Genomic DNA, 24,049 nt, shown 5'->3' with positions numbered 1-24,049 from the left:
CAGCGCTGGTGATGATTTGACGCGATAACATTCTGAGTTTGATAGCAACTCCAGGTCAGGTGTCTTGAATTTGATGCTTCCTCAACCCAGCTCAGCTCAGCACAGCTCTCTCTGCGCAACAAACCTAGACTTGTCCTCATTCGCCACACTCCCAACACGCCGACAGTCTTAGCTGGACCTTGACCAACGCCTGCTTTCCGTTAGGGGGATCTTAATGGACAAACTTTCATAATGAAGAAGACTCTGCTTCTTTGTTTTATTCATGGTTTCAAGGTATACACATCCATACCGTGCCTCTACCTCTCGCTGCCTCGTGTGTCGTCATAGTCAGTCTCAGCCATAATACTAATTTAATCAAGGGCGGCGAGGACACGTTCGGTGTCGATTATCAATTCACCAAGGACCTACGCGATTTGGTAGGGCAGGCTTTACCAAAGGTTGATGTTGAAGTGGTAGTCTATCCCAAATATGAGACTCGTGGGGATTTGGGCAGTTGTGTGAGTCGCTTCCGCGACTGGTGAGTATTCCTTAGTGGACAGCTGCTGTTACAAGGGCATTAGCTAAAAGCGATTGCCATAGGCTTCAGAACAAGGTCATCGACATGGAGGTCGCAGCTGGCACACCGTCGCCAACGATAGAGCCTTCGGTGCGAACCATCCTCGTCGGCCATTCCATGGGTGGCATCGTGGCGGCCGAGATGCTCATCGGCTTAGCTTCTGAGAAGCCTATCTACACAGAAGACGGTATTCAAAAGACCGAGAAACCAACTTTCAATTCCCTCATGTTTCCCTACATCCAAGGTGTTCTCGCCTTTGATACTCCTTATCTTGGTATATCCCCTGGTGTGGTAGCTCACGGTGCAGAGGATCAGTACCAAAACGCTGCACAGGCTGTAGGTGCAATATCGCAGCTGAGCGGCCTCGGAGCATCACTCTGGGGCGCCAAAGCAGCAGGCTCCCCTTCAACATCGCCCGCTCCCCCAAAGATAGCTGGAGCACTGCCAGCTCCCTCCACATCTGGTGGCAACTCATGGCAAAAATGGGGCAAAATGGCTATGTACGCTGGCGCCGCTGGAGCGGTAGCAGCTGGTGGTGCTGCAGCATGGATGAAACGCGACCAACTCGGTGAAGGTTGGTCTTGGGCGTCGTCGCATCTCGAATTCGTGGGATGCCTTGCTAGAGGAGAAGAACTGCGCAAACGAGTGGCGTGTCTTCTTCAGTTGCGAGAAGAGTTAGACGTGGGCTTCGCCAACATATACACTCGTCTTGGTAAAGCAGCGCCGTCAAAGCAGATCAACGTTGTTGGTACCGTATTGGGGCAGGACAGGACATTTTGCAATCTTCCCAAAAAGCAGCCTGGGGGGGTGTGGATGGAAGCCATCAACAACAAGGCAACGGACGAGGCCGGAGCACATATGAGTAAGTCAAGACTCTCGAGAGACAATCGCTGTACTGAGACTTTTTCCAGATATGTTCACGCCGAGAGAAAATCCCGAGTACAACAGACTGGCACAGGATGCCACTGAAGTGATTCGTGGCTGGTTACAGAACGGCTGGTATGAGACGAGTGCTGAAGAATCATTCCTGTTGGAAGACGCACCATCGACTGAGGACGGCCTTGCGCCCGAGACTCCACAGGTTGAAAAAGCTGTTTAACCTGCTGGATTTCTGTTTCTTTAGTTGGATATATCTACACCTAGACGATATATATATATATGAGTGTTTGTGTGTGAATCACATCGAGGTAGCTCTTGGTTCCCCAAAATCTTCCAGTTGTATGCCATTCAATGACATTCTTCTCTCCTCTTTTCTTTACCATCTAAATTCCTTTTATTGAGCCTTCTGACCCTGGGCTTTCAGATTTCGCATGACCTTGCGCCTCTGGCTCATCAAATGTGTATACAAGACATAAGATCCTGTGCAAGGTTAGTATTGCAGTCGCACACTCAGACTCTTTTTAGCTTACCAGGAACATAGATAACCAAGATGGCGTAAAGTGCCCACTTATAGAGCTCGTTAATGTTGCCCGCTGGATCAGTGGCGAACCAGATGAGCATACATTCACTCAAGATACCAATGGGGTAGAGCACAAAGAAAGTGTTATAACGCAACCAAGTAAGAAACTTGGGCTGGTAGCCGGACAGCGAGAGAGCGAAGAAAGAATAGCGGATAATCTCGGTGACGGACCAAGCGATGAGCATGGACGAATAAAAAGGCGAGAGGGCGAGGAAGGGGAATACATCGACGATGGCCCAGACGAGCAGGAAACGCGAGGCGACCTGCATAAGAGTGGTCATAAATGAAGCGCGGACGACGCCTGGAGGGGACATTTATTGTTAGTATACACCACAATGCAATGTCAAGAAGCAGGGGAATTATACCAAGCATCGAATGTAGCACCTCCAACCCAGCCAAAGTCTGCGTCCATTTTGTATATTGACCAATATTAGGATAGACGTGCTCAGGCCCGTAGGCACCGGCAAGCATGGCGGTGCGGCCGAGCACAACAGACCATTGCACAGCTGAGAGGAAGTTGTAGAAGATCAGATAGGCCTTGTTTGCTGTTGAAGCCTCCTGTTTCAGGGGTCGTTTTGCAGCCGCAGTATTGGAGTCCATTGCTGCTAAGATCTGGGAGCCGGGAATTTCAAAGTCGAGCAGTAGACTATAGTTGGATCGAACGAGTGACTGCGAGTCAAAGGCAAAGTTGAAGCCTTGTGTTGGTGTGAGTGTTGACGATGGAAAACAGATGTTGAGGGTGGCATTGAATAAAGAAACCTCGAATTTCTTTATTAGGTTTAGCGCCTCGGTGTTGAGTGTTTTTGGTGGGGACAGCGAGTCGCCTAACCCACTGCAATCCAGATTCACATGCTAATGAATATCTACATACACTCACTCTAGTCTAGGTGCTCTCTATGAGACAACAGTATCACAATACTTCACCGTTGCTTTTGGGTAGAAGAATTCTTCTTTGATCATGATTTGGCTAGTCTCGTACTAACACTATGCCTTCTGAATCCAGAGGTACTCAAAGAGCGAGGCCTGTGTGCGTGGCCATGATGTTCTTAACAAAGCCGACTCTCAATACGTCGCAGTCAGTCTCTGGACCAGGTAATCACCACTATTAATACCTTCGTACTTCTTATCTTTCTCCGTACTGAACGTCCCCGGGATCGCCTCAATATAGCTTTTGAAGTTGGGGTTACAAAAGTATCTGCTACCAAGTCAGCCTGAAAACGCCACAGTAAAACACTACCATACTCACGCAATGCTGTATCGAGGTGGGTATGATTCAGCTTGCTTCTGCGGTGGCTCAACAACTCTATGGATAGTGCTCTTGATGGTGTCGTTACTCCATCTGGCAAGCAAGTCGCCGGCATTGACGACGACTGTGCCCTCGATGGGTGTCGCGTCGACAAACTGTCCTGTTGGACTCTTGACTTGGAGCCCCCCTCGAGCATCTTGGAAGAGAAGAGTGATGGATCCATAGTCCTATTCTGGGGTCAGGTTGTGACTCGTAGGATCAGAAGAACTTACGCTATGTGCACCAGCTCGAACTGTGCCTGGCTTTGTTTTGAAGATATTGGACTCAACGGCTGGATAATGCAATAGCCGCAGCGTATTGTCTCCGACGTCGACAAAAGAGTCAAAGAATCTATCATCGAGCCCCATTCCAACAGCAATAGCTTTCATGACCTCCACGTGCAGTTGGCGGCACTTCTCAAAGAATCCAAGCATATCCTTTCGAAACCCAACAAGGTCGCCGTTTTCTTCAAGCCATCTGTTCGGACGTCCGGGCTCATCTTCACGGCCAATCTCAAGACTTTCTTTCAAGTCCGGCAAAGCGGCACGCACTTTCTCAACCTCCTGGATATCCTTGAGCTGACTGACTTTCTCACGTCCAGGGGCGGAATAGCCTCGGTTTGCCTCTGGAGTCGTCCAGACTACCTCCATCTTCTTCTCCAGGGGTTCCTTGAAGAAGCGGGCTGACAGATCAAATGCATGCTGTAAGTCTTTGGGGAGGATGGGATGGTTCTTGAGATAGATGAATCCAGCTGTTTTGAAACCGTCGAGAATGGCATTGGCCGTTTCGTCACGCTCCACAGGAGTTCCGCTGAGGAAGCGCGAGAAGTCAATGAGCTTGAAACAGGAGAAGCTTAGTTGGTAAGAGCTACAGTCTGCTGGGCATTGGATTACTGACGGGAATTGACAGACCCTCCTTGCTCACGGCTAAACCCGAGGCCATGGCAATATTACTCGTAGAGGGAATATAGTCGACAAGAAAAATGGATGGAAAAGGAACTAACTGCAGTATTTCAAAACAGGTTGCATAGAAAGACTAGTCGTGAGGGACGTCTTTGACTCTGCTGCCATCTGCTAGCTACATATACACAGGCACAACACCTCTAATACAAGCCGATAAGCGTGACGGCGCATTCCTGGACTTGGCAAGTAGAAACGAAAGAGGCTTGCCGGCGGCCAACGCCTAACCCCTCAACGGTTACTGATAAGCAGGTGATACGACATCGCAAGGTTGTGGTGATAACAGCAATGCGGGGTTGTTATCGAACTCAATCGCTCCCGAGTAGCATCTCATGCGTGTCTCTCAACTTGGGTAACCCGATTTGCTGATCTGCAACGTTGCTACACCTTGGCCCGCAAGACCTGATAACAAGTGTGTGCTGGCTGTGCCTCATCCAGACATTCTAGCTTGCTTCTTTACTCACTCGAAGCTTTGTCCAATTTCCATTCTCACACTCCCACCATTGCCTCTCTTCTCAGTAGCTGAAACACCATGTCGTCCTCTTCTTCCCGCGTGGTAGACATACATACACACATGTACCCTCCCTCATATATCCAAATCCTGGAATCGCGTTCTCATATCCCCCTCGTCCGCAAGTTTACTCAAGCACCTGATCCAAGACTCATCCTTCTGGAGGCTGAGGTCAAAGCATTGGAAGAAGCGACACAAAACCCTGAGGCAAAACCACCTGGGCGACCTCTAACATCGCACTATGCATCGCTTGCGCAAAAGTTGCATTTCATGGATACGCACAGGATTGATATATCTGTCATATCCCTAGCGAACCCGTGGCTAGACTTTCTGAGCCCGTCAGAGTCAGGCGCAATCGCGCAGTCCGTCAATGAAGAATTCTCGCGCATGTGCAGCGATCACCCTGGGAGACTCTTTTTCTTCGGAACACTTCCTTTGACAGCAGCTCTCGAGACTGTCCTCGCTTCTATAGAACATCTTCAGATCCTCAGATACTGTCGTGGGGTCATTCTGGGCACTTCAGGGCTCGGGAAAGGTCTAGACGACCCTGATCTTCTCCCCATCTTCGAGGCTCTCGCAACAACAGGACTGACTGTCTTCCTACATCCTCACTACGGTCTCCCGAATGATGTCTGGGGACCTCGAGCGAGCGCCGAATACGGGCATGTGCTTCCCTTGGCCCTCGGCTTCCCCATGGAGACAACAATCGCTGTCGCTAGGATGTACTTGGCTGGCGTTTTCGACAAAGTCCCAGAACTGCGCATGATCCTCGCCCACAGTGGTGGAACCCTACCTTTCCTTGCTGGCAGGATCGAAAGCTGCATCATGCATGACGGGCAGCTGCTTCGTGAAGGCAAGCTTAACAAGGGCCGCCGAACAGTGTGGGAGGTATTGAGGGAGCAGATTTATCTCGATGCTGTTATTTACTCAGAAGTTGGGCTCAAGGCGGCTGTTCAAGCTAGCGGTGCTGATAGGCTTATGTTTGGCACAGATCACCCCTTCTTTCCACCACTTTCGACTGATGAACAGGGTGAATGGGAGAGCGTGAGCCTGAATGCGGAGGCCGTTGCTCTTGCAGTGGGACAAGACACGGGGGACTTTAAGAACGTCATGGGGATGAACGCTGTCAAAGTATTGCGGCTCGACGCTGAATCATGATTCTAAGGGATATATTAGCGTGAGATAGAACACTGCGTATAGACATATTTACCAACCCTATTCCGTATCCTTTCTTTAAAAGGCCTTTACGAAACAGATGCATGCTCCGCAAATCGAACTTCAGCCTGGTGTATCCTCATTTTTGCGTCAAGTAAACCTTGCTCCGCTTGTTGGTACTCTTCAGGGGGGCCTTCTTTCTGCCGTAAATTCCTGACTGCCTGAACCGCGCGGAGTTTGTCGCAAACAAGCTCCCAGTAAAACTTTTGTTCGGTACCGAAGTCAACCGGGAAGTCGCCTGGTACATCCATGACACCATTGATTGGCCCAGGCGCTGGCTTGCCGTCTGAAGCCTCCGCGGCCCTTCGTGACTTGCGCAGAAACTTCTCTCTCGCCTCGTCCTGTTTCTTCTTCTCTTTCTTCTCCTTCAGTCGTCGGCGTGCTTCCGCAAGGTCTTCGACTTCTTCCGCTGCAGCGGCTTGGCGCCTTTCCTCTTCCTCGCGCATGCGCCTCTGTTCAACCAATCGTGACCTCTCCTTCTCGATCTCTTGTTTCTCCCGCTGCTCCTTTTCTGCTCTCTGTACCTTCCAAGCATTCTCTCGCGCCTCGAGGTCGTCAACAAAAGCCTTACGCTGCTTGTCCATAGTCTCGCGCTCTTGTTTTCGTAGCAGGACAGCCTTGATGGCGCCGTCGTAAGCGCCGCGCGCCCCTGGCTCGGATAGGATGTCGCGGGCGCGTTCGAAAAGCTGCCATTTTTCCGCATCGAAATTGTCGCCTGCTTTGTCGGGATGGTATTTCAGAGATCGCTTGCGCCACGCGCGATGGATGTCTTCCTTGGGTGTCAGGGCATCGATGCCAAGGAGTTCATAAAGATCTACATCTTTGGAGGCATATTCTTGAGCGAATTGCAGCAAATCGGCGGCTTTTGTGTCAGACATATCGGAGTCTGCTGGATTATATGTTGCTCGTAAGTAACTGTTCGAGTGTGGAGAAAAGCAGAAGCTTTGGACAATACCTACTAGGGAGGCTTGGTTGAAGAATCACGAAAGCACGTGACCTCGGAGCCATTAAGCCTTTGAGATGGGACTGTACTCCGTCAGGTTATTTGATAAAAGGCTATTAAGGTGGTTGAAAATCTCGCGTCTCAAACAAACTACTTGTTATGATGGATTTCCCAAATGCGAGGCGTTGACGCCTCGTATGGCCCGAAATATGTACTCACCATAAACGCAAGACTTAATACGGTCTTAGAACAAGGTGAGAAGATACTGTCTTCAGATAGCATGTTAAACTCATCATCAGATATCATAAAGTAACGAGACATTATCTAAGTCTTTTCACCCCTTGGGACTGGAGTCAGACGATTTCTGCCACCTCCTAACCACCAAGCCAGAGCCTTCAACTATTTACCGTGTCCGCAAAATGATACACATTCGGTGATCCTGCTGACAAGCTGAGTAAGTATCGCTCATAGGGTCCTAAAGGCTCTTCCACCATTATCCGTTGTCTTGCCTCTTTGGGGCCATCATTCTCGTTGCCAATGTATTCCCAAACCCATCGTCCCTTCGACCAATCGTTAGGATGGCCCATATGATCTTTTCCACCGTTCGGACACCAATCAGGCTGGAATGGAACTGGATCGGTATATTTCTCCCGCGTTCGTTTGAGTTTCCAGTTACTGAGCAAAGCTGGGCAATCCCAGACGTGGTCATCATTCAAGCCGAGGCCTTTGCAGACAAGCCTGATTCGTACGGAGCTGTGTATTCGCTCATTTGTATCAAGAAGGTATCTTGACTTATCGCATTTCGATTGGCGGTCAGCTGGCCTATACAGACCTGGTGTACGAACTGTTTGGCCAGAGAGTTTGTAGAGGAGACCTGGAGCTTTACTTATTGTCCCAAGCCCCCAAGGTCTAAAGGGGCGGTTGTTCTCGTAGATTGGGTTCATCGCCCACTGGCGTTTCTTCGTCTTCTCTCTCCTCTTCCTCGACTTTATACTGAGTTTTGAGGGGGTTTTGTGGTAAAATTTGAAGTTCTGGAAGAAGCATCGTTCTAGTGCAGGGAGGTCGAACTCAACCCCAATTGAGGCCAGTTGGTCCATCATCCCTATCTCGAAGTCAGTTTCTAAGAACATGGTTGTTGAGTGAAAGCTGTATGGAATCCTCACATGCAAGTGTGATGTTTGACATGCCCTGGTCTTCCCATCCGCCACCACAGTTACCATGATTCCCAGGAAACCATACCTGCCTGAGATCCGTTGTGTATTTGTTCTCCGGGAGCCTCTCCCAGACTGCTGGTGTGAAGGGGGGTCTTGTTTCATCTAGGGCGAGGGCCTGGAACGCATGTTCAATTCTATCTGACAGATTGGTGTCATGCCACTTAAATGTAAGAAGCTGGTCAGCAACCCGAGTTCTTGAAGATTTAGAGGTGAGACTTATTCATCATTGTCGGCACGAATTCCCAGTTTCTCCAGCCATAAAACTCTAGGAATTCCGAGGCTACCCACGGTATCCCAGACACCCACTGCTTTGATGGTGATGATGTCACCTTGTCCTTCACTCCGCCTCACACGAGTGTAGCCGAGTTGTTCCAAGCGAGCCCTGTAAACGTCCGCAGCGTCCTCTCCTTTGGGTTTATCAGGGAATGGAATGTTAGGGAATGGATCTTCATAATCATAGTCCATCCAATGCTGCATATCTTTGAAGATAGGGTAGAAGAACTCAACGCCCTCCCGTGTTAGTAGGCCTAGGTTGCCAATCATGCCTGCCACAGACCGGACTGTGAAAGCACCTCGGGAGAAACCAACGAGTATTATCTCATCGCCATCCATATAGTTGGAACATAGAAACGAATATGTTTCCCGCATACGCTAGAAGAAATGGTTAGCCAACATCCTTCATTATGATGCTCCAACACCCTCCCTCTCTCACCTCTGCGAGTCCCATACCAAAAGCACCGCCAGTAATACTATCGAGTACGTTGCTACCTGTACCAACACCTGACTCATAGTTGACAACTTGAAGCTTGCCATCGCTGCACCTCTTCTCAAAGCAACGGGATATTCGAGTAACGTTGGAAGGTATCTGAAGAGAACCCTCTTTTCTTAGCAAGCCGGCTTCTTCGTAGCCATTGTCACTATCCATCCAGGTGCCATCGCAGCAAGCGATCAACCGCTTGATGGTCTTAGGGGTAGTCTCTGTCGCCATCGTCGAGATACAACCGCCCGTGGGACCGTGTGTTTCAGACGCCAAGAAAATAATGAGAGAAGATATTCGTCAATCGATGGTTACGATGCAGACGTTCAGTGCGGCAGCTTCGACCATTAAATAAGGCCAGAGCGGCAGAAAGCAATGAACAAGGCTGAAGACTCACAAATGCATCGCCGAGCCGTCAAATGTCGGCTCTGGAGAACTTTACCATCCATGAGATAATTTAAGCGACAGGCCAAGGCTATCCCCGGTCTCAACCACAGGGCTGAGGCTCGCGAGATTACATAGGTTGTGTACAGTCAGACGACGATCCAAGTGTTAATTTCAACCTTCCTGTATGTAAGCCAAGGTCGCAGCAAAAGTACTTCATTCGATGTCGCTAGTTTGATTCAATTGCAAGACTGTCAGCGAATTGCTCTTGCAACCCAGCTCTTGTTTTACAGGAGATATCCATGGCACACAGTTGGGGTCCGCAGCAATGCAAGCTGTTGCTTACTGCCTGTTTACCTACTAAAGAGGGCAAACGCAGCGACTTGAGCCCCTTGTCCAACAAGATCCCGACCCACCTAGTGCGTAAGGGCTAATTTGGCTATGTATTTCAGTGATCAACTCCGATGATCTTGTCCCTGGGTCTATGCCAGACTAGCCCAGTACAACCTCAGTCCTTATTCCTGTTGGTCAGCATTCTTAGATACATTCGTTCGGTTTTCCTCCAACTCGAATTCTGTGCACAGCCACAACACCCTGAAAGAAAATATGTAGGCTCAAAGTGCGATGATCAGTTCAAGAACTCATGACTGGTGGCAGTGTGAGCTTGCGCCATGCGTCACAATTTGTCTTTACTCACTTACATATGTAGTATGTATATTGGATATTGCGACAAGGAATCGACTTCCTACACGGACCAATAGATTCACTCCAAAGTGAACTCACCTCTGAAGGATATCATGAATACCTTCTAACGGATTGTTTCGGCCGTTGCCTTGTCCAGGAAACGTAGTCAGGAGGATCGCTTAATCTGATTATTCCGCCATGCTACTGTAATAAGATGATGCTGCCATGGCACGGTATAACCACTGACAAGGGCTCTGTCTCGAAGAACAAAGTACGGTTTGGCAATGATTGAGAAAGAAGCTTAGTGAATATATTCAGATATGTCTCCAGCTTAGACATACAAGTATTGTATTTATACAGTATCTTACAGCACAACTTCATTTCTTACTGCTCTACTTTTCATTTCGCTGATTCTCAGCATCAAGACCTTCTCTCAACCACCCCGGCACAAAAGCCTTAACCTTTACTCTATTGCGGCTTTCCTCCTCGCCCCAATCTAGGACAAACTCGTCCTCGGGGTTGAAAGCCCCCGACGCCGCATCTCCCGGCAGTGTCACATCAGTCATGATCTCGAGGCGGCACAGCCCGAGCCCAATGTTTCCCACACCCTTGAGCCACTTGCCGGCGCTTCGACCTCTTTTCTCAAATCGTCCGATGCTTGTGTCTCGTGGTATCATGTCTGCAGTCACACTCTCAAGAGAAGACGTTATATCGTCCGCGTGATACTGAAGTGTTGTCGGCGGTGCATGCTCCGTTTCGTAGACTACACAGGGCAGAATTCGTTTGCGAACTACACCACGATGTCTGGTGCGGATTGTAAGTTCCTGGCCAACATAGCAGCCTTTGTGGAAATCGATTCCTTTCATAATATCCATATTCGTTTCCTGAGGAAGAGCATGCTCTCGAGATATCTCATCCTGACCTTCGGGAATACCATTTAAGTATCTTCGTATTGTGTAAGCTTCCTGAGTGCTTGGTTCGAGATCGAACTGGGGAGGGTGCTGATCCAGTTGCAGTAGCCGATACCCCAGACCGGGGGCTCTTGGATCCTGGAGAGAAAAGTTGGCCGGCTTGACGATTGAGTTAGAGTTCGCAGAATTTGAGTCGTCCCACGCATGCCAAACTGTCGCCTCATCATTTTCCAATAAGCGAACGGCTAGCTTTGCTCTGAGCTTGTAGCGTTTGATATGTTTGGCGAGCGTCGACGCTTGGTCTGCATCAACTTCAATCAGATATCCTGGCTCCTCGGCCGAAGCTCCTGAAGTATTGTGATTCGGGTAGATGAACACATCGTAAAGTACTCTGCCAGTCGCAGTCAAAAAAGCGGCATAGAATCCATCACTCCTCGGTTTTCCGTCCTTCGTGGTCACGTTGGCAGTCACAATTCCCTGCAGAAACTTTGCTGAGTCTGGGCCGGTGACGGATATGAGCCTTCGTGAAGTCAACGATGTGTATCCGGAAAGAGGCGGTGGGGGAGGAGAAAGCGAAGTCGCATATTGGCGCCGTTGCAGCCGGTAAGTACGGCATGTGAGGCCCGGAGAAAGATCGTGAGCGAGGGCTCGCCTCGGGAGAAGTCGCATGATAGCAAGTGTGCGGTTCTATCGAGACGTCGACATGTTTTACACTGAAAAGGCAACTGATTTGATTTGCGAAAAGCTACACAATGACGTACTGACAACGCTTGGTCCGTGCATTCGGCTCGCTCACGGACTTCGGACTTTGGCAATCCACGAGAACAGGATCAACATTTAAATTCCCCAAGTCCGAAGTTTATTATGCGGAGGAGCTTACTGCTTATCCTTGTTACCGAGATCCAGGGGACTGTCTTTGGACATGGTTAATAACTAATAGCTCTCGACGAATGTCGTAGGTGTATCATCAAAGCAGTCAGCAGTAGCCGCGAGCAACTTATCTTATGTTGTCAGCAATATTTACGAGAACTCTGAGATCTGCAATGGGGTGCTTAGACGATGTTCTTGTCCAAAACTAGCCCATTGACTGGCTGGCCTCATACCGCGTTGCCTCCCAGCAGGTCAGCAGCTCACCCCCAAGACTGGCAATAGATAACATTCAAGTAGTGTGCTGTTGATCAGCAGACCCCTATGTTAGACTCAGCATCAACTAGTATGTAAAGCTTATCAAACCTGCATGGTTTGCTCCCGCAGTCCCGATAACAGAAGGTCTATTACCTAGGTAGGTGTTTCGGCATGAGATCAAGTCTATCTCGGTCACACAGGCCACTTCCCCGGACTCATCTGAACCCCGGTGGCCTGATATCTGAAAAGCCAATGAGACGCGGTCCTGATGTCCGATTTCCGGCCCGGGATTGCTCGGAGAGGAAAGCGGAAAGATGTGGGTCATCTTCAGGTCCTGTGACCGACCAACGCCGGCCGATGCGACGCCGTGGCTCCAATAATGTCCGTATCGGACCTTGTGTGAATTTTATCGACAGGTACTAGTCTGGCCCGCAAAGAGTTACAGATTTGATACAGAGAACGCGCAACATAGAACCAGAAAACACATAATGTTCTATGAAGAAGCTATGCGTTGAATAATTGCGTGTATGTGACGATTTCACCATTCTCTCATACGATTCTTGCATTCTGATGCTGAGTATTGTAGCATACGCGTATGCGTAACGAGCGGTAATGAGCGATAAGGAGTAAAAAGGGCCTATCTGGTCTTATCAATCTCATGATCTGTGATCTTCCATCGGACCCCGGTTCCCCCCAAACTCCTTCTAGAGATCGACTTTTAGCTCAACGGCCAGTGCTTCCCAACACGAAGGCTGAAGCTTCCCCTTCTTCTCAGCTACGTGGTTATTGTGAAGAAGACCGTGCATAATCATACACAATGCCATGGCAAACAGTCCAGACACTTCGCTTAAGCAGGAAGCAGTCAATTCTCCTTTACCGCCTCTATCAAGCCAGTAAGGGGCTACTTGGGCTCATTCATTCGCAAACCGAGTCGATAATGGTGCATAGTACGTGCTTTGAAATCTTACTCCTGTAGGATGTCCTGTTCAGCCAGTGCTGTCCTGCCAGGTCAGCCGTCGGTGAGAGACCCAGAAGCGGTCAGCTCAGCTTGCTTGAGCCCTGGGCCCTTGCATGGTGAATGGTATGTACCTGAGATTATGGGGCCACGAGCCTCTCGGCTAAGAAAGCCAAGAAGGCAACGAGAGGATATTAGTGGGTAACGAGATCGAGTGGCCGGGAAACGTGTTCATGAATCTAAGGAATAAGAAAGAAAACTCGCGTCCCTTTCTTCTCAGGTCCGCCTCATCGTGATCCATCGGACAGGAGAATTCATAAGTTATTGGGTGTCTTGACCCTGCCCAAGGTAAATAATGGAGCCCTGACCCGGTAGTACGTATGTATCCGTAAGGTTTTAAAGAGTTCGACTCCAAAGCGGAGGCGACCCGCGTACGCAAATTTTGAGCATGGTTCTATCCTTGTTCACGATTGAGTTGTCTATGTCGACGTTTCGTAAGATATTTGAAAATTCTAAAGAAAACCACCACTTGTGGAACGCTAGATCCAGTTGGACCCATTTGAGGCTCGATGCGGCGATGGCTGGTGGGGGATGATGAAAAATCACTGTTAGTGGAAGATCCAAGCATAAAAAGATTGTAACATTGGGCATTGAATGACTCCTCAGGGATGTTTTGATAGTTCCGCCAAGCCTGTACTCGTAAGTCCTTCTTCTTCAGCCAAGGGATGGAAATGGCGGGCGGGCTATACGGCCTGGGCGGTTTCGTCCGTCTGTGGTTTTTGCCAGGGCCTCTTCTTTTCTTCTTTTCTTCTTCTCTCCTGCGCCCTGGCGTCGTCGTTTCCAGCCATCGGGGCTTAATAATGTCCGCTGATAGTCTTGTCGTGATTGATGTCAAACGAGCCTTTCTTCGACTACGTACTGCTATGTCGCTGACATACATAGCAAGAATGGAGAATTGAATGTCTCCGCTGACAAAACCCCGACCGTTATAGACGCCCTAATGTGTACAGTTCATGTATTGTGATTGGGTATCACAAACCCTGATGGTTGGGACGTCAAGGTCTTTGATGATGGGCGGGCCTGGCTGATGAATCATTCACCGCAATCGAAGGGGGAAAAACCATAGAGTAAAAGGGGCGTGCATTAGAGGAGTCGGTGTAGCACTGCCAAGGTTCCGCACGCCCTTGACGGGTCTCACGGGCACCGCCTGTTGGTCGCAAAGACACCCCGATCGGACTTGGGCTTGCGACCGATCCCGATACTCTCAGTTATCACGAAATTTTTACCGCTGATAAGGATATCGACCGGCGAGTATGGCGTCAACGCCGGTTACCATTCATGATAGCCGGCTGCTGACCGAGGCATAGCATAGTATAGCATGGTTCACAATTTGCGAGGAGATTCAAGATTGATATGATAGTTTTCAATGTTTTTTCTTATTTGTTTTTTGGGCTAATGAAAGCCTCTTTTGCTGAGCTATCTACCATTGGGGCGAAGCCTATTGAAGGCTGCCACTCAACCGTGTGTCGGGAGCGGACCCCATCATGATAATATCCAAGTCCCATCTGCCTGGTACAGTCCCTTCTTTGTCCTTCGTAGAGTGGTGAAATCCTTCTTTGTAATAACACAATGAAATCCGTAAGTCATATGCTTTGTGACGAAAAGAAAATGCAAAAATGCTTTTTGTTGTATCCAAATCCGTGTGGTATCCCTTTGTATAGTAAACGCCATGCAATGCCGCCATCGCTGTGTGCATGAAACAAGTCGCTAAAATCACAAATCAATCATCAAATGAGTTCCCGCTTAGTAGACCGAGATGGCCGACACAAGCCTCGCAGGGTTTCGAGGTGGCAGGTAGTACTCCTCATCATAGAGTGAATTGGATTCTTGTTCTTGTTGCGACTGCTCCTTGGCATCCTTCTCATCGAAGGTGAGAATGGACTGAGGCGGCGAAGGGGGCATCGAGTCATCATCAGATGAATCTGAGTCGTGGTCGACCAGCTCGGGTGGTGAGTTGGAGTGGGATGGTGTTCGAACCAGCTCTAGCTGAGCATAGTCTTCCTCAAGATCATCATCTTCCATGTCTTCGTCGAGCTCGATATGTGTGATTCGTGGGCTCATGGGCTTGGCGGGAAGAGAAGTATTGGCCATCTCAACATCGTCATCCTCTGAATCGTAGTCGTCGGAATCCGAAGAGTCTGAGTCGTAGTCATCCTCATCCTCTTCTTCGACGATGTTGTCGGCCCATTGCACCCTTCGTTCTTGCTGGGCGTTGGTTGCTCCTCGTACAGATTGGTTGAACCATCGTTCTTGTTCTCGCTCAGCGTCGGCAAGCTCCAGCATCAGAGAATCGAGGAGGTTGGCGTGACCGACAAGCAGTCGGAGGTCATGATCGGGCTGAGCAGCCTCACGCGAGAGCTTAGCTCGGGCCTTGTGGGCGAGGTAGTAGGTTTGTGTGATAGACATGTTCTTCTTTAGCGTGGACTGTCGGAGAGAAGAAGTCTTGGAGGCAGTTGGCCTATGAACAGAAATGGTTGTTGTTGTTGTAGTCGACATGTTGAAAAAGAGGGCCCAGATAAGGTAGGGGTCTTTGTCCTATGTATATAATGGCGGTTTGATGTTGTGAGTCAAGGCAGCGATCCCGATTGCGGCAGGCTCGAAGTTAGCGGCAGGGATGTCGGCTGTGGTGACAATGACTTGTGGGATTAGGTGATAAGGTGCTAGTCGAGTCCGTGGGTTTGTCTGAGAGGATTGTGGAGATAGTTGACCTTGATAGAAGCTTTTGAGGCTTATTAGTAGTTGTTGTGATGATGCTGTGTTTATCTGATTGATGTTGTGAGAGAGATGGATCTTGGAACGGGGGGACTCCGAATCTTTTAACTCCAGTGATCCTTTACGGACTTTTCATGTTGTCTCACGGGTGTGGCATGGGATTATGAGTTATGCCCGACACGCCGCTAAGCGGACTTTGCGCACGCGGACCCGAGGAGTGCGAGAAATGTCCACAGTCCCCATTGCAAAGCAAGGGCCAAGGTTCAAAGGGTGTGTGGCTTAGTGATGATTGACATGGATATGGGTGTGTGTGGACGGATGACTCTTAGACACCGCGAAGCCGCGAAGCTTAGAAAGATCCACCCAAAAGGCTGCCACGGCACATCGATTTACACAGGGCCCCTGTACCTTTCTGTCTTTTCACACTGGATGACATGACTGACGACACGTCTCGTCTATCCCGCAGCGAAACATCCCCGTCCGCGGCCCCGATGGAGCGGGCGGACGTTACGGAAGTCCATGTCAATCCCCGGGCTTGGGTACCTCAGTCAGGCCGCTACTTAACGGCCATGGCGCAGGTACCTCCTGTATTATGTGTACCCGAACTGGGCAGGCGGAGGTTCACTGCCCTGGATTCTTCCATGCCGTGTCCCTCAATAGGTACTTTGTTAGAGTGATCACAGCGACTGCATCTTCCGGCTAGGTATCAATACCTGCTACCAGTACCAATCTCAATCTTACTGGCAGTCTTACACTTCCTCTCCTCAATGGCGCAACAACCCCGTTACTTTCACCATAACTCAGATCGAAACATGCTCAACTGTAAGGTAAGCACCGCCAGCACACGCCTGGAGTCGCAATTTCACACAGGGCTGGCGTGGGCGATTCATAATCGCAGGCTGTTTCGAGGTCCGTAAGCAGCCTGCAAATGTGTGTTTGATTAGAAACCCGGTGCCATTAGCGTTGACTCTTCAGCCTACCACAGTCGTTAATCTGGCCATGTCCGTCTAGTTCCGCTGGAACCACGACAAATCCGAGGATGGATTTACAAGCCTGCTCTTCAGGAACCTTACCTAAGGCAGATGCATTTCTCAGCATTGAGCGAACCTTATTCGTCCTTTGCGCCCTATCGGTGTCGCGACCACGTCTGACTCCGACACGGCGATGACTCTTGCTACAGAATCGATTTCCTAGATGGGATAGGCAGAGATCGAGGTGTGACGCTCATTCACAAACGCTGCATGCTGGCTCAGCAACAACATACCGATACGGACTGGAATTTGTATTATGTCCATGCATCCATCAAGACCAAATCCAAGACACCATTTTGCATCCCGTGCCTCCCTCCAAAGTCAAGTTTCCGTCACGACGATAGGGAGGATGATCTTCAGTCCCCTACAGTGAATGCCCGCTGAGCCCAGCCCAGTTCAGTTTGATGCTTATGCACCCACGATTCGCCAAAAATCAAATTCGTAACGATTGTTTGAGTATGCTCCACGTCAATGTTGGCGAGTTTCACGTAGTGGCTGATTGATCAGTACAGATTGCGTATTCCGATTCGCATCGTATGCCCTTGGGCATAACTCCGCCTCATGTGCTTGTCGTCAGCAGCCAAGGAATCATAGGGCATACTGCTAAAGGGGAGCTTGTTCCAGACAGCGAACGTAAGCGAAAGCGAGAGTGTATACCATGGCAGGGTATCATCCAGTAACAACGCGCGATGGTCACTGTGCCCCGGGCCTGGCGCAGTCCGCGGGGAGTATGTACGTCCTTGTCCACGTATTGCTGTAATCAATCGTAGGGCTGAGCTCAGTCGGCCGCCATCTAATCCATGCATGGATGTCGGCTTTGTTGTTAAAGACCGAATTACGGTATACGAGCCAGTGATAGCCAGCAGGCCTGTCAATCACCACCGTTATGTTCAATGATAACGAGCAAGAAGTAATCCAAATCCCTATATCCCTACAACCCGTGCCTCATGGTCACTTGATAAGCTTTAACCAGGCAACTCCGAATCTGTTCTCGCTTTTGTCGTTTGGAGATCTAAGTCAGCACCAACTTGTTGTTGTATTGCTAGCATTGGATGTTTGTGTATTATGATTGCCTAGTATTTTCAAAAGTTAGGCACCTCTTTTCTCGCAGGTATTTCCCGCCAAATCATCATAGGTATTCCACAGGTACTAGGTAGGCGGTACCTCTTATCCTTGCTATGCGTATGCTCATGTGAAGTAAGCAAATTTATTACATCTAATCCGAATATCCGTGAAGGCAGTCGTTCATTAGCTTTGATTTCCTCTTTTCTCGCTGCGACATCTTGACTCGGCTACACGGCTAACCTTAAGACGGCCTCCTAATCGGCCCAAGATGATGCCGACTCAGAAGAAGCCATGTTATTGCCGGACTAGGCCGGCCTATCCTGAATCCCGAGGTCGCCGACCACTAACCGTCCGTGACTGTCCGCTGGGCGGTCTAAGGACGGGATTGACAAGAGTCACAGATTTTCTAAACTCCGCTTTTCTGGAAACATTTTCGTTCTTTTTCGCTTCCATCGCCGAAAGGAGCTCCACGATGGGTCGTACGGTGCCTCGCTAATCAACATCAGCCAGCTCGGCGGTACTCAAATCGCGGATTTAAAGAATGGGTCTCTGTTGGTGTCGGACAACTCCTTGGGGTGCTCATTGGATGCAGATTTCTTCGATTCATGTTCCACTGGAAGTTCCAGCCATAAATGTGATGCAGGTTGGGAAATGATCTCAATACGTCCATCCACTCGGCTTCGGCCGATGTTCGAAGCATTTTCTTCTGCATGGATCCTGGTTTGGGATGATTTGATATCATTTGACTCATCAAGCCTCAGAACAGGTGCATCGTAACTCGTACTCAAAGGGGTTTAACACCGACTAAATTCCGCGTATTCCCATGCCGATGTGACACATCGCAACAGCTGCTGTAAATAACACAAGGCGCAGACTGTGCTTCACACAGAGGACCATAATTGGTGAGAACTCATCGATCGTGTGCGGACCATTGACCGCTGATCTGATTAAGGTTGTCCACAACACAGTCAGGATCACAGCTTCGAAGGGCGGAGATTGATGAGAGTCACGACCACAGGCTCAAAGAAGCCCGCCAGCCAGCGCCCGTCTGAGGCTTAGGCTTTAGGTCCAGGGACATGTGCGTTAGCGTTGAAGCTTTCCAGGCCCATGCCGAATTTGGCTCATTAAGCGGATGGTCCTTAATCTGCTTTGTCAGTCAGTTCCACCGCCATCTTCTCGGCCGAGGCTGATCAGAGGGTGTGCGTATCAGCACTGAGAACCTGCGAGACTGATTCCTAATCCGAGTATTGATAATATCATCGCTGAGTGAGAAGCTTCTACAAGCTACGATTCATCCTTTTATTTCCTCCCCCTTGGTAAATCCTAGATTGTGGACCTGCTGCTTATCTCAAATTATCATGAAAATATGGTTGTGCGAGGGTATCTGCCGCGAAGTAAGGTTGGTTGAAGTTTTCTGTCCCTGTGACCGACTTTCTGCGGACAATTTTCGCTTTCGGGTGCACGAAACATGCCGAGCCCACTTGCACACCCAGACAAGCACCTACGTACATATCAATCCGATCAGATCAGTGGGGGGATACTCACGACAATCTTTGCGCAGCTCACGGATTTCGTAGTGGCCGGTCTACCGAGAACGTGGGGAAACAGACTAGGAACCTGGTAGGTATGATTCCAGTTCTCAATTCTTTATTAAACCCCGGCGATGGTGTTTGCATACATACACATCTAGCCCCGAAGGATCCGTGGTCCACTGCCGCAATTTTAGACAACCCCGTAAATTCCGATTTGCTTGACCATGCTATCATATGTATCGATTTGTGAGGGACCATGAATTTATTGCTCAGACGACTGTGTTGAAACATGTCGATGATTCCGAACTCGGTTTCAAAGTTGGCGTTGAAGTCGATGACGTTAACGGTCGAATGCAGTTGAGCATGTCATTGACCCGCCAAGATTCATGGTCTACAAAGCCAGGCGTCGTCGAGCTCAGGAACAACGCCACAAGTTAGGTCTTCAGCGACAAATGTAATAGTAAGACCACACGATCTGGCGCTGTCGTATCTCTTACCCGGGAGAGACAAGTTAGGGGAGGAGAGAAAACACAGGACCTCGATCCTAAATGACAAAAAGACTTAGGGTGGTATAGCCTAAGTTTAGGATGACTTTTGCCATGTTTATTTTGATACCCTACAGTAAGGTTCGCTGTTTTCTTGCCCCGCGAGGACCAGCAACACATCGATCACACAGTTCGCCTAACAGCAAGCAATCGGGAAGGCAGTTTGAGGATTTTGCCATCTGGCTTGGCTCAGGTTGTCCTAACCTACGTCACTCCAGGATATGCGTTGATCGACGAATTGTTCCGATCATCAAGTCCACTGTAGGTTAGTAGTTACCACTGCACTGAAGATCGGATCGATAAGAATGACGCAGGAGAGTGGTTCATCAATGTCAATGAGCATTTCTGTAAGGCTATTCAGCGAGTCCGACCTGAGATACGAAGGATATGATCAGAATCCCGGATAGACACCTTAGCGGCTAATGATAAAATGGCAATGTCGGGTAATTATCAGCAAACCGGTGCGACGTGGACGCATATTGCCATTTCCAGTCCAGTAACTGTCACTTACGACAGAGAAACATATACCTGATTTGACCTAGGCGAGAAGCAGCCGATTCTACTCGGGTTTGATGAGGATCATCACAAGCTCAACATATATAGTTGTGGACGGCACTCGTCATCTTCTCGCGACGGGCGCGGGTGATTAACAACCGAAGCTTACAGATTACATCGGCAATTCGTTACAGGCCTCCATTTAAATTGGCTATTTTGTCACTTGGCTTTAGAACCCATATTATCTTAACATTAACTACACAGCTTTAAGGAGTATATATCTCTATTGAGTATTAATAATTAAACTATTACCTATGCCGTTTTTAGAAAGGAGTTTGCATTTAAAAGAATTAGGCATTTAGTTAAGACTTAAGTGTAAAATATATTGTTAAATATATATCTATATAAACTTAAGTATATAATATTATTAAATATAAATACTTTAAAAATAAATAAATAATATACTGATGAGATTGTAGAGACTTGCGCTTACTTTTCGGTTAAATTCTCAAAGAGCCTTATATACTGAAAATTTCCACCGTCGGCCGTGAGCCCCCATGGTGTAGTGGTTTATCACGCAGCTCTTATATGTCCAAGACTTCATGGAGGTATGCTGAGGTCGCGAGTTCAATCCTCGCTGGGGGCACCAATTTACCTTTTTACACTTTTTTTGCATGGCAATTGCACATCAAAGAAGTGAATCCTAAATTCTATGCAAAGAGTTAATATGGGATACCTGGTTGTTCTTTTGGCATGGCTTTTATTACTATAAGGATGTGTAGGTCGGTGGAGCTCTGCCTGTACGCAAATGTCTAAATGAGAAGCATCATTAGCCTCTTGAAATCAATATTAAAAATATGCTTTTGTCTATCCATTTGAATCTAGAGAATCCAATAGTTTATTCCACTCGTAATTTTTGCTTTGTGCGCTTTCGCTTACCACCGACTTCCCTCCCTTCCTCCACCTCCAATAAGGCCTCGCGTTTCTTCTCTGACACGATCTTGAGGGCATCGCGAACCACACGAGTCTCGAGATTGACGCCCTCTTCCTCCCAAGATTCCATATCACGGCCGACACGCTTCTCGATTGTAAGGGCCAGTTCCACGTCACGCTGACCCACAAAGCTGACTGCCTCACCTTTGCGACCCGCACGGGCTGTACGACCGACTCGATGGATGTAGTCATCAGGGTCGCGTGGGAGATCATAGTTGATAACAAGGCTGACTTCAGGAATATCCAAACCACGAGCGGCAACGTCGGTTGCTACAAGGATACGCGCCGCTGAGGCGCGGAATCGAGCCAAGTTGTCGATTCGCTGTCTTTGGGGAAGTTTAGAGTGTAGAGAAGTGACTCGATGATCAAGCATTCGAAGAAGGTGATGAAGGTAGTCGGCGGTCGAGGTTCGGTTGCAGAATAGGATTACAGTTTTGTCGACATTGGCTTCGGTGAGCAAAAAGACGTGGAGATAGTGCTCCTTGTGAGTGACGGGTGTCTTCATATACATCTGTTTCAAGGTTGTAGGTATAGCCAATGTCTGCGTGTCAACCTCACATACGAATACTGGTTGCTTTCCAGGCTTGATTGGCATGTCCTTGAGAGCTCGAACTTCCGGAGTAATAGTAGCAGTAAACAGAAGCGTCTGTCTCTCGGTAGCTGGGGGAAGAACAGAGAGGCACTCTTCCACGTCAGGGAGCATACTGCCAGGCCCATTGGCGTTGAGAAGGCGATCAGCTTCATCAAGAACCACGTATCGAACTCTCCTCAATCCGCAAATGGTGTCTTCTCCCGAAGTTCGAATGTGATCCGCGAGACGACCAGGGGTTGCAATTATCACATGCGGTCGCTTTCCGATCTCAATGGCCTGTGTGCGCATATCTGAGCCTCCTGTCACCAAGATCGCCTTGAGGCTCTGAGGAGAAGAAATGGCCTTGAACTGCTCAAAAATCTGCAGCGCTAGTTCTCTTGTTGGTGTCAAGACGATAGCAAAGATGGCAGTAGGATCCTCTGACCATTTCTGCAAGATAGGCACGGCGAACGCTACTGTTTTACCGGAACCTGTTCGACTACCACCGATACAATCCCTGCCTTTCAAGATCTCGGGAATACAGCCCTTTTGAATCCCCGTCGGCCGTTTGATAGCCATATTTGCTAGTGACTGTACCAGCCATGGTCGCACGTCGAGGGAAGAAAAGGTGGTATTTGGGTCGGTAGGAGCCTGAATAGAGTTCTTGGGTGTAACTAAGGCTTTAGTTTGAGCCTCCTTCTGGTCGACTTGAACGGCTCGCTTGATTCGAGACGGGACCTTAATAGTAGAAAGGACTCTCCTCAACTCGTGATCTTCCTCGTCCTCGTCTTCGATCTTGTCACCTTCAATCTGGGGCACTTCTGTTGTCCTCCGGCGTTTTCGAGATGTGGCGCTGTCGAGGTAGTCAGATTCGTCAGAGGATGAGGCGGCATCAGACAAAATTTCGTCGTCTGACGCAGCAGTCGCACGTTCGAGATCGGCAGGCGGTACCATGATTCGGGTTTATAATAGCAGTAGCCAAATCGATCCTTTCAAAGACCAACCTCCCAAGCTAAGGTAGGTATGCAAAGTTGGATCTGACTGGACTGGAAATTTTTGGCGGTGACAGGCGTCGCAAAATCGCGGGATGGGCACCCTTGACCCACTTTCGGCGCCACATGCAGACTGTCACCTAAACGCGCGCTTACAGCAATGGGGCATGCCACTAAAAATGCGCTTTGAAAGGCTAACGATCCCTACGACATTCACCTATCGCGAATAGATTGATGACCGAATCCATTGTTTTCATCTTGGATCATCTAGTTATGTACCAATCATGACTAGTCTTATAATTCCGATAATGATAGAAAACGCATTTGAAGCCGACACTCGGGCGCCTATTTTGCATCACAAACCTGTAGGATCGCCCGTAATATCACAGGGTTCCTGTGACGAATAGGGAGACATGCCTGGGATGTGTTCAGCTGCGACGTAGCTAGGGGATGTGACAGTCATTGTGTTTCGCCCTCTGATTGGGTTTGTAGTAGGTATTTTGTTTTGATTGTCAATTGACTTCACAAACAACCTGTCCGGGGTCCTGGTGTTATTCCAAATATGTAGCTCAGGGGCTTCCCAGGGTGACATTTTGACTTGTCACCTAAGAATCAGTATGTTTCGTCTTACGATCACGACATTGCATATTACACTCAAAAGCTTTACGAATTAGATTCTGGCCGAGGGCTTGAAGGATCTCCTCATTCCTACCTAGCCTTGAATTGCGGTTGGACCACGTTGATATGGGACAAGCGCTTCCGATGCAACTGACCCATGATGGTGCGAATCAACAGCTCCACTACCTACTAGGTTTGATGCCATGAAGTACTGTAGCCTGACTCTGAATTTCGAAACGAGGATGTGGAGGTTAATTCGGCATCGGAATATGAATGAGACCAAGTCAAACTGCACTACCGTTAGTACACCGACGGTTGGGGGCCATAGCAAAAAAACCTGAAATACTGCTGAGTGTGACGACGAGAATGACGATGTGTGTGCAACCCAGCTATGAACTTGACAATGAGCTCATGGCTTTATGTGCCTGGATCCATTGTCTTTCAAAAGACCATGTCCAACATTGATATTCATCATTT

General features: G+C 48.9%; 9 protein-coding genes and 1 non-coding gene across 10 annotated transcripts; 3 read left to right on the top strand and 7 right to left on the bottom strand.

The window, feature by feature from the left end:
• Positions 1 to 231: 231 nt before the first annotated feature.
• Positions 232 to 1,655, top strand: FMAN_04706 (uncharacterized protein; the record flags this gene model as incomplete). Its single annotated transcript, XM_041828555.1, has 4 exons — positions 232 to 273; positions 360 to 517; positions 580 to 1,418; positions 1,468 to 1,655. 4 exons carry the CDS (start codon positions 232 to 234, stop codon positions 1,653 to 1,655), a joined length of 1,227 nt encoding a protein of 408 aa, XP_041679406.1.
• A 174-nt stretch (positions 1,656 to 1,829) lies between these two features.
• Positions 1,830 to 2,615, bottom strand: FMAN_04707 (uncharacterized protein; the record flags this gene model as incomplete). The annotated part of the gene is made up of 3 exons (XM_041828554.1): positions 1,830 to 1,915; positions 1,966 to 2,316; positions 2,381 to 2,615. The coding sequence occupies 3 exons, from the start codon at positions 2,613 to 2,615 to the stop codon at positions 1,830 to 1,832; spliced, it is 672 nt and encodes a 223-aa protein (XP_041679405.1).
• Positions 2,616 to 3,257: 642 nt separating this feature from the next.
• On the bottom strand, positions 3,258 to 4,242 carry FMAN_04708 (uncharacterized protein; the record flags this gene model as incomplete). The annotated part of the gene is made up of 3 exons (XM_041828552.1): positions 3,258 to 3,488; positions 3,534 to 4,136; positions 4,198 to 4,242. The coding sequence occupies 3 exons, from the start codon at positions 4,240 to 4,242 to the stop codon at positions 3,258 to 3,260; spliced, it is 879 nt and encodes a 292-aa protein (XP_041679404.1).
• A 549-nt stretch (positions 4,243 to 4,791) lies between these two features.
• Positions 4,792 to 5,928, top strand: FMAN_04709 (uncharacterized protein; the record flags this gene model as incomplete). The annotated part of the gene is made up of 1 exon (XM_041828551.1): positions 4,792 to 5,928. The coding sequence occupies one exon, from the start codon at positions 4,792 to 4,794 to the stop codon at positions 5,926 to 5,928; it is 1,137 nt and encodes a 378-aa protein (XP_041679403.1).
• An 86-nt stretch (positions 5,929 to 6,014) lies between these two features.
• On the bottom strand, positions 6,015 to 6,863 carry FMAN_04710 (uncharacterized protein; the record flags this gene model as incomplete). Its single annotated transcript, XM_041828550.1, has 1 exon — positions 6,015 to 6,863. One exon carries the CDS (start codon positions 6,861 to 6,863, stop codon positions 6,015 to 6,017), a length of 849 nt encoding a protein of 282 aa, XP_041679402.1.
• A 460-nt stretch (positions 6,864 to 7,323) lies between these two features.
• Positions 7,324 to 9,130, bottom strand: FMAN_04711 (uncharacterized protein; the record flags this gene model as incomplete). Its single annotated transcript, XM_041828549.1, has 4 exons — positions 7,324 to 8,030; positions 8,092 to 8,317; positions 8,377 to 8,793; positions 8,855 to 9,130. 4 exons carry the CDS (start codon positions 9,128 to 9,130, stop codon positions 7,324 to 7,326), a joined length of 1,626 nt encoding a protein of 541 aa, XP_041679401.1.
• A 1,229-nt stretch (positions 9,131 to 10,359) lies between these two features.
• FMAN_04712 (uncharacterized protein) lies at positions 10,360 to 11,547 on the bottom strand (the record flags this gene model as incomplete). Its single annotated transcript, XM_041828548.1, has 1 exon — positions 10,360 to 11,547. One exon carries the CDS (start codon positions 11,545 to 11,547, stop codon positions 10,360 to 10,362), a length of 1,188 nt encoding a protein of 395 aa, XP_041679400.1.
• A 3,214-nt stretch (positions 11,548 to 14,761) lies between these two features.
• Positions 14,762 to 15,514, bottom strand: FMAN_04713 (uncharacterized protein; the record flags this gene model as incomplete). Its single annotated transcript, XM_041828547.1, has 1 exon — positions 14,762 to 15,514. The coding sequence occupies one exon, from the start codon at positions 15,512 to 15,514 to the stop codon at positions 14,762 to 14,764; it is 753 nt and encodes a 250-aa protein (XP_041679399.1).
• Positions 15,515 to 20,949: 5,435 nt separating this feature from the next.
• tRNA lies at positions 20,950 to 21,044 on the top strand. Its single transcript has 2 exons — positions 20,950 to 20,987; positions 21,009 to 21,044. It is a non-coding gene; the product is annotated as a tRNA-Ile (tRNA).
• Positions 21,045 to 21,296: 252 nt separating this feature from the next.
• Positions 21,297 to 22,916, bottom strand: FMAN_04714 (uncharacterized protein; the record flags this gene model as incomplete). Its single annotated transcript, XM_041828546.1, has 1 exon — positions 21,297 to 22,916. One exon carries the CDS (start codon positions 22,914 to 22,916, stop codon positions 21,297 to 21,299), a length of 1,620 nt encoding a protein of 539 aa, XP_041679398.1.
• Between the last annotated feature and the right edge of the window lie 1,133 nt (positions 22,917 to 24,049).

Source organism: Fusarium mangiferae, assembly GCF_900044065.1.
Source record: "Fusarium mangiferae strain MRC7560 genome assembly, contig: FMAN_scaffold003, whole genome shotgun sequence".
NCBI lineage: Eukaryota > Fungi > Ascomycota > Sordariomycetes > Hypocreales > Nectriaceae > Fusarium > Fusarium mangiferae.
The sequence above is the reverse complement of the archived record's forward strand: the minus strand, read 5'-3'. Positions and strand labels throughout refer to the sequence as shown.